Source organism: Lolium perenne, chromosome 7, assembly GCF_019359855.2.
Source record: "Lolium perenne isolate Kyuss_39 chromosome 7, Kyuss_2.0, whole genome shotgun sequence".
NCBI classification, from domain to species: Eukaryota; Viridiplantae; Streptophyta; class Magnoliopsida; order Poales; family Poaceae; genus Lolium; species Lolium perenne.
Window position 1 is genome coordinate 112,285,058 of NC_067250.2, and position 9,105 is coordinate 112,294,162.

The 9,105-nt window shown below is 45.5% G+C and overlaps 1 protein-coding gene across 1 annotated transcript; it reads right to left on the reverse strand.

Annotated features, from left to right (window-relative positions):
* Positions 1 to 6,131: 6,131 nt before the first annotated feature.
* Positions 6,132 to 7,814, reverse strand: LOC127315274 (protein SENSITIVE TO PROTON RHIZOTOXICITY 2-like). Its single transcript, XM_051345776.2, has one exon. It carries the CDS (start codon positions 7,551 to 7,553, stop codon positions 6,327 to 6,329), a length of 1,227 nt encoding a protein of 408 aa, XP_051201736.1. The 5' UTR covers positions 7,554 to 7,814; the 3' UTR covers positions 6,132 to 6,326.
* Positions 7,815 to 9,105: the final 1,291 nt, after the last annotated feature.

Sequence of the window (9,105 nt, forward strand, 5' to 3'; positions counted from 1 at the left end):
CTTTGCTCCGGTGCTCTATTAAAAGGAGTACCTTAATAGCCAGTAGATTCCCTTGAGGTTCGGCTGCCACCGGCTGGTAGGACAAAAGATGTCCTGCAAGTTTCTCATTGCGAGCACGTATGACTATATATGGAAAACATGCCTACATGATTAATAATCTTGATGTTCTGTCTTAATGCTATTTCAATCCTATCAATTGCCCAACTGTAATTTGTTCACCCAACACTTGTCACTTGTTATTGGAGAGTTACCACTAGTGTAGATCGCTGGGAACCCCGGTCCATCTCTCATCATCATATACTCGTTTCTATATGACATTGGAAGTAGTATCAACTATTTTCTGGTGCTATTGCCTCTGTGTTCCTGTTACTGCTGCTGTGTTACTGTTACTATTGCTCTCATATTACTGCTGCCTTCACATCACCCCTGTTACTAGTGCTTTTCCAGTGCAGCTGAATTGACAACTCAGTTGTTAAGGCTTATAAGTATTCTTTACCTCCCCTTGTGTCGAATCAATAAATTTGGGTTTTACTTCCCTCGAAGACTGTTGCGATCCCCTATACTTGTGGGTTATCACACCATCAAGATCTTCTACGCGCTTTTGAAAGCGGCAAGTGATCGACTACATCAACAACGAGATCTAATCTTGTAGGCTTTGGAATCTTCGAGGGTTAGTCTCATGATCTTCATCTCGTTGCTACCATCTACTAGAATAGATCTTGGCTTGTTATTCGTTCTTGTGGTAGGAATTTTTTTCTATGCTACGAATCCCATCAGGAAGTGTATTTATACAAAAGAACATCTCAAAACACCTGGCGAAGCCCTTATAACTACAAATAAGGAGGTGCGGGAGGGGAAGTTACATCCCGAAAGAGAGAACAACGAGGTGACACACACCCTTGGGAATAAAGAACACGGCAGACGAACATGAGGCACTACATGCTCCCTTCCGTGGAAATATGGGTTTCCTGAGGAAAGGAAGATATTTCCTGATAAAAGCCATGAGAGGAGAAAGGAAAGGGAAGCAGACTGGCTCATGTACTTAGAAGAATATTTGAGGGAGACGCACCAACAAGTGAGGTCACAGCATGCCCAAATTAACGAAGTACTTGGCCAACGATCTCAGGGGCAACATGAAGATCCCGCATTCGATGCTATCGACCGCAGCAATCTCAGCACCGAGAAAATAAGGTGATGTTGGTTCTCCAAGACTAATGATGATAAGGTGATGTTGGATCCTCGCTACCCCGTGGATGATATCACAGAGAGCCGTCCTTGTGAGATGCATGTCAAAGTTGTGAACATAACCATGAAGGCGGCGGTTGACTATGTCTTACCTACAACAACTTACCATTGCCGTACGGTTCCAGATGGCTATGCTGTTGCCGGGGTGGATGAAGTGATGAAAAGATTTGAGCCGGTGAAGCTTGACCACCATGAAGGTGAAGATGGGGAACTGACTGAACTGGGAGAAGCCATTGGAAGCACTGCTCTATGGTGAAAGGGGTACATTGTGCTTCCAGGTTCAAAGCCAAGGCCACCTCCAGCTCATTGTTCGCCGCCTCTGCCGTCTCCACCGCCTCCGTAGTCTCCTCCGCGTGAGCAGACTCCGTCATCTCCTCCGTGTCAGGAGACTCCGTCGACTCAGCCGCCTAAGCAGACTCGGCAAAAGATGAAAAGTACCACGACAAGTACTACAACTCCGAAGAGATCATCAGCCGCGAAGAAGTCTCCTCCCCTGTTAGCATACACGATGACTGATGAGCAAAGCGAGTAAGTCTCAAGGGCTGAGGTGAAGGCGCATTTTGCACCAAAGAAGCCCCCACCAAAGCTGTATATACCACCGCATATAGTGAGGAACTTTGCCGAGCGAAGCCAGTTGAGTTGGCAACATATTATGACCGCTCTCTTAGACAGGCCTTATGAGCGGATTTTTAGCAAAAGCATGGAAGTAGACCATTAACAGGGAAAACAATTGCCTAGCTCGGGGAACAGGAAAAACTATCGGTACCCCCTTGGTCGTGCACTCCTATGATGATCCGGAAACGGCAAAATTGATCAAACAGACGACTAAAAATCTTGGAGCACCCTTTCAGTACGAAAGTTACTCCGCATGGCTAAACTCACGTACAAATACACATATGGGCATCCTCACGTAAGATCTGACCAGATCCGGCTTCTACAAACTCAAATGTGAAATTGCATGACTGGTACATGCAAGCCTGTAGGGATTCTAAGATCTTCCTCATAGTGGGAATTAAAGATGAGCATTACTTCCGGGGAAACAAGGAGCTAAACATTTACTTTGAAGAACTATTTCAGTTATTTAATCAATACGCCCTCAACAAAACTCTAATGAGTTGCTACTGTCTGTAAGCGATTTATTTCTGTAATTAAGTCCCTAGCTTAGCTCGTTCATTGCACTAACAATTATTCTTAATATATTCTTTTATATATATGCTATATATTATGCAGAATGAAGATGCTCGAATGCAAAAGAGGCGGACTCCATGACATTGGGTTCACTGACTCAAACACCGTTAATCAAGTTACGATACAACAATTCCCCAAGAAAATAGAGAATAATTTGCTAATGTTTTTACAAAAGCAAGAAAATAAATCAGAAATATTTTTCCCTTACAACTTCGAGTGAGTGTTACTGTCTTATACACATTCGATTTCGCTTACTCAATGTTAAGTCTAACTAATCCTCTGAGTTATGTGTGCGCAACTTCCACTATATTCTCCTAATCATTCAAGTTAACAAAGGAGTAGTACTTGTCATGGATTCCAAACGTAAAGACCATGGGCAATGGCGAACATGGCTGCCCTGCTCCAGAGGTAATTTCAATTAATATCGCCCTGTCTCAGCATATTCTATTCTCATTTCCTGATATCAAGTAATTAATAACTCATTTACTCATTTTTTCTTTCCCGGGCAGGCTTGAAAATGGTTCATCAAGACTGCTCCGGGTGAATGGAAACTGGAGCTTACATTTGAAGATCGCCCTGTAAGCAGTACTATAGCTATGTTCGCGAATCTCTTTGATTTTTTTTGTTTCAATACCATGCATTATCATGCTTAATTATTACTTTGATGGAACTATGTTTTCGTAAAGTGTTTGAAGCATGAAGCTAGGAATAATTTATGTGAGTACTACGTCTGCGAGTTCATTCGTGAGATGGCCTGTCATGGGGAGCCGAAAAAGTCTATACATGCTCTTCATGTTCGTGAACAATATTTCACAATCTTATTTCATTACTATCAATTGTCAATTGTGTTGAGTTCCATTCATATATATTGATCTCCTTTTTAAATTAGATGGAACGTGTGAAGCGACACTCTCCTAATGGTGGATCGCGTACGAGAAATTCAAGAGGAATTGGTTGGATTCTTAGTTAGGGAGGTCATAGCTCCAACTGAAGCATATCATCGAGAGTTAATATTTGACGTTAGGGATAGAAAATATAGATGGTAAAGAGGATCGACTTTATATTGTAAATATGCATTACATGTACTGTATTTCATGACGATGTCTATATATTCATGACGATATTGTGGTTCCTTGAATGATGTATGCATACAGATTTGAGTGAATAACATAAAATCCTGAAACTCTGCTGCGATGAAGAAATGGCCATTTTCTCTGCCGCGGCAGAGAAACGCTGCTCCACCCTAAACCTCTGTCGTGGCAGAGAAACGGTTATTTTCTCTGCCGCGGCAGAGACCCTTTAATCTCGATTCGTTTTACGAACCGGGACTAAAGCCCCTCCAGCCCAAGCCCCCCGGGCGCACCACGTGTAGAATCCTTTAGTCGCTGTTTATATTTGAACCGGGACTAAAGGTGGAGGCCTTTAGTCCCGGTTGCCCAACCGGAACTAAAGACCCACATAAACTGGGACTAAAGGTCCATTTTCCACTAGTGAACTGCATTATAATATTAGTGTTTTTAAACAGGAAGATGGTGGTCCACTAGATCTTTGTTTGGGAGAGAATGAAGGAGTCCGCAAGAAATTGTCCCTACCATGAGATGGAAGCATGGATTATTCTTCATTTATTCTATCATGCTCTTAATCTAATGACCAAATCTATGTTCCATTCTGCAGCAAGAGGGGCATTCACGGGAAAATAATTTGAGTTTGCAAAGAAACTCCTAAATGACATGAAAGCAACCATACCTAATGGAATCTACAAAAATCAATCTTAAGAAAGGTAAACTCCATCACCGAGATGAAGAAATGAAGAGATCACAGGTAAGGTGGATGAGCTTATAAGTATGATCAAATGTTAAGAGAAAAATCAAATTACTGCTTGTTTTGCTAAATAAACATAAACGAGATGTTGCTCTAGAAGGAGGCAATGCATCATAAGCAAAATTCCGCGTATCTGCATGAGTCTGCATCCAATATTAAGTTATCACACCCTGGAGGTGTAAAGGATTTAAAAGCATACACGCGGCATGCTGCAAAGTTTAGTAGAAAAATTATAACTACTTGTGACATGCAAAGAAATTTGAACAAATGGATGAGTTATTCACATGAGCCTAATTAAATTCTAACGTTACATATTGCCTTCAAGTTCCACATGTTTTCTCCTGTAGTAGCCAAGCTAATTTATACTCGAGTTATGCATTGTATTGGTCTATCGGTAGAGCTAGGAGAGAAATGGATCAAATTTGAAACCATGCGTAAAATTTGAGGAAATAGTTAATGGTAGCCCGCAACATGGAAGTTGGCTAGCTATATGCTTATAACCGAGTAGATGGGTCAAATAATTAAACAGAAACAAGAAAAATGACGATGAATTAGACAACAAGGGTGAGATAATATAGAGTGAGACCACAGCACATTCCCCGAGCACATCCTCATCAGAGTACTGTGCTGTAGTACGAGGCATTCCTAGAAAGGGGACCATATGTATTGCTGCTCTCTATCTTTTGGGGCATTTCGGGCGACATCCAATTTCATGTCCAATATAAGATCATTTTTTCAAGCATTTCTAATAGCACCGATCTCACGTTCTGAATTCGATTGTACTACCATGTGGACATACACATCACAGTTTCATATAATTAACACTATAGTAGATATGATTATATTGATATCATTAAGAAACATTAGAAAGCATTCTATAATACCTCTAAGTGTGCTTTTGTGCTATTTTCTAATTGTGTGAGAAACATATAATGTTGCTAGCTAAGATGTGAGCCTGGTCGTCACTCTCGCCCCAAATCTTTACAAATAATGTTGCTAGCTGATTATCCTTTACTGTTTGCCAAGAAAGTATAAGAATATGTAATGAGTTTTAGGGCAAATAAAACTAGCTTGATCTCCATTAGCTACCAGAGAGTGGCACACACACACATCAATTGCATTCCTCGACCAGCATATGAAATCTACATCAGTACGTGCATTCGCGACAAACAACTTTACCACATAGATATTTTGTCGGAGCATTGATGCCCTAATTTTCATCATAATCAACATATATGTTGTATTATAAGCCTTGCTATATCCAGACAATTGAGCGTTTCTAATTGCGTCGATCTCGAGCTCATGAGTATGATTGTATTCCCCACGGACAAAAACATTTCGTAGCTTTACTTTATTAACTCTAGTTAATATGGTTTTATTGATAGCCCACAAAGACAGAGTAAGCAAACAACAGAAATAATCCTAGAATATCTCATATGTGAGATTTTACCCTTTCTCAGTCGCCAAGGAAATTATTATTTCAGAGAATAGATGCTACAAATGACGGTGCATTTGTAGCAGTTTTTTTGCAGGTTCCCCGCTAATGAACCGATCAATTCTCTTTTACTTTTGAAACAAAAAGAGGCAAAATTGTCAGTTTTGTTAACATAATAAATAAAAAGATCTTCGCCAATAGTTGCGCGTGTCGACTGCAATATTTCTCACAGTTTTACTAAGATATATGTCGATTTACTCCCGCCCACAACACTTACACTTACTAGATCTACAGCTCAAATGCTTCCAGCAGATATTCCTAATTAACCTGTCCGGTAAGGAAGCACAAGAAGTATTCAGTCGGTGTTAGGGCAAAACAAAAGTAGCTTAATCTCCCCTAGCTAACAATAGCATTCCCCAAGCACATGAAATCTACGCATTCATTCACAACAAATAGCTTTACCTTATGCATATGAATTGTCACTGACAGTACTGATGCCCTAATTAATTTCCTGCGTATTCCTTATATATGCTGTATTTCAGCCCTACTATATCTACACAATGAATTCATGGGCCTGTAGGTATGTACAATGACGATGACAACATAGTATTAAGCACGTACACAACACTATATGTCGTCATGTAATGGAAAAGCCGCCGGTGCAGTTTCTAAGCTGATCGGCGGTGGACGTCGACGAGGATTTCTTACCGTGTCTGCCGCCCATGGGCACGACGACGGGCTCGTGGCCGGCGAAGAGGGAGACGTGTCCGGCGAGCTTGTCCTTCCGGGAGAAAGTGGTGCCGCAGGAGCAGACCCAGCGGTGGTCGCCGCAGTGCTTCTCGTGGGTGCGGAGGTCGGAGAGGACGGAGAAGTGCTTGCGGTTGCAGCGGTTGCAGACGTACATCTTGGGGCAGTGGCTGCGCTTGTAGTGGTTTTTGACGCAGATCACCGACTTGAGCGGCTGGAACTTGGCGTGCTTCCGGTTCCACCGGCATCCCTCCTGTGGGCACGAGTACTTGTTCCTCCTCCCCGCCGCCTCGACAGCAGCAGCCGCCGCGTCCTCGCCGGCGAGCTTGTTGGTGAGCGGGTTCGCCAGCGCCGCCTTGCTCTTGTACTCGTCGCCGTGGGCGCGCATGTGCATGCGCAGGTTGGCGTCGCGCTTGAAACCCTTACCGCAGACTTGGCAGTAGTGCGTGTACTTAGCTAGCAGCTCCGCCGCGTCCAGCTCGATGATGATAGTGTCGAACGCCGTGACCGACGACGACACGGCCGTCTCCGTCGTCGACTTGCCGTGGATCTCGTAGTAGGTTTCGTCGTGGCCGCCGCCATGGTGCTGCTGCTGCCACTGGTGCATGGCTTGGTCCATGGCCTGCTGGCCGCTGCACCCTGCACCGGCGTTGACATCCGCTACGGCGCCGTTCTTGTCATGGGCGACGACGGCGCCCTCCTGCGCCAGCGCCAGCGCCATGTTATTAACGGATGTCAACGACGCGCCGAGGCCGCCGCACAGGTGCTGGAAAGCGTAGAGCATCGAGGACGCGGCGGCGATGATCTCCTGGATGATGGCGCTGGCGCCGGGCACCACGGGGTCGACGTGGCCGCGGCCGTCGTGGCCGACCGCGATGCCCACGAGCGGCTGCAGCTGCTGCACCTTGTCCCTGAGCACGGACATGTTGTACAGCAGCGCGTTGCTGTGCGCGTGCGTGTCGGGCGCCGCCAGACCGCCACCGCCGGTCGCGCCCATGAAGGACGAGTCCATGCCAATGCCATCTGCATCGAGGGCGGCATGGAACATCTGCTGCTGGCTCTGGAGGAAGTAATGGCTTGCCCCTCCGCCGCCTCCTCCTCCTCCTCCAGGAAACATTACTACAACGCTAGCTAGCTCTGTCCCTCGCCTCCTGAGTCCTGAGTCCTGACTCACAATCGGCCAGCAAATAGACACATACGATCTACTCAATCCAGCTCAGGATTTCGGAATTGGATAGGTGAGGAACAAGATCGAATGCGAGGAGACGCCAGAACAAGAAGTAGGGGAACGAGAAGAGATCATAGAAGGGAAAGTCAACTGGGTCCGAGGTGCCCACTTAGCAACATCCCTACTTGAAGCCTCCCTCGAATGGAACCGGGCCCGAAAGGTGACACTGTGTCAGAGGCTATATATACTACTTACTCATTTTCTACTCTGAACAAGTAAGTCTTGCAGCTTCATTCATGATTATATATTGCCAAGTACACGAATTGTTTGCTTATTTTAGTCCAATAATGGCCTGGATGCCACAGTTTTCTAGGGTGGCCCTTTTGAGGGAATACACTTTCCTTCTTTATTTGGCCCTGTGTGAGGTAGCAGCTCAGCGCGAATCTATCTTCAACACGATCAAGCCTGGGTGGGTCGTCAAGCAGCGTCTCTGCCGACCTCCACACAGAACTAGAGATGGATTTCGCCAAAATCAATTTTGGCCTTAATTTGTGTTAGATTATTACAAGCATAGTTAACCACATACATCAGACTAAGCACATGTATCAGATCTGAACATGGAACAAGTAGCAGTGCAAGGTAGGAGAGAAAAAGCACGTACATTGCGATCGGGAAGGTCGCAGCAGCAGCAGCACCACCACCACCATGGGAATCGTTGATGTCGCCCATGGTGCAGTTAGATTTGTCGATGAAGCAGTCGAACCGGCGAAGAAGAGCACAAACAATAGCGAGCAGTCGCGCCGAGATGCTCCCCACCCGGTACAGGATCTCAACGGACGGGGTTTCGGAGGCCTGCTCTCCCGGACGGCTGTGCACGCGGTCGCCGGGATGGGGAAGAGTAGAGAGTAGCGCAGCAAAAGGAACTTCGTGAGAGAGACGGACTAGAGAGTTCCGAGAGCTGTGTTCTCCAGATCTGATCTGTCTCCTTGTACATCATGGGAGGAGAGACCGCGTTGCCACACGTAGGAAGCCACAGACACGCGGCAAGCATGCACATGCAGGTCGACACGTACCCAACTCAGTTGGTGCACCAAAAAAAATTTGAGGCTTCCTTGCGTGTGTCTCGAACTCGAACTCGAGTCACGAAACGCAACGTTCGTGCGTGCCGAGCCGAGCCGAGCCGAGGCGGGGAGGGCGGAGGAGGAGGTGTGCGCGAGGGCTCCTTCTATTCTCACTCACTTGGAAGGACTAGAAGAGCAGCCCTTATATACCACTTCAAATCACTTCCAACGAGCAATGTGGGACTAAACTTTGTCCCCAAGGCTGTCCCAAGCTGTCAACGTGATGGGTCTTGAGATTTCAGAAATTGTAGACTATATGGGTTGCCTTACTGGGCTGCAGCCCATCTACATTCAACAATCCCCCACCATATCTCCTATGCACATCAGATGACACATTAGTTCCATTAACTGTTTAATATGCCTGCACTTCAGTGGAGACT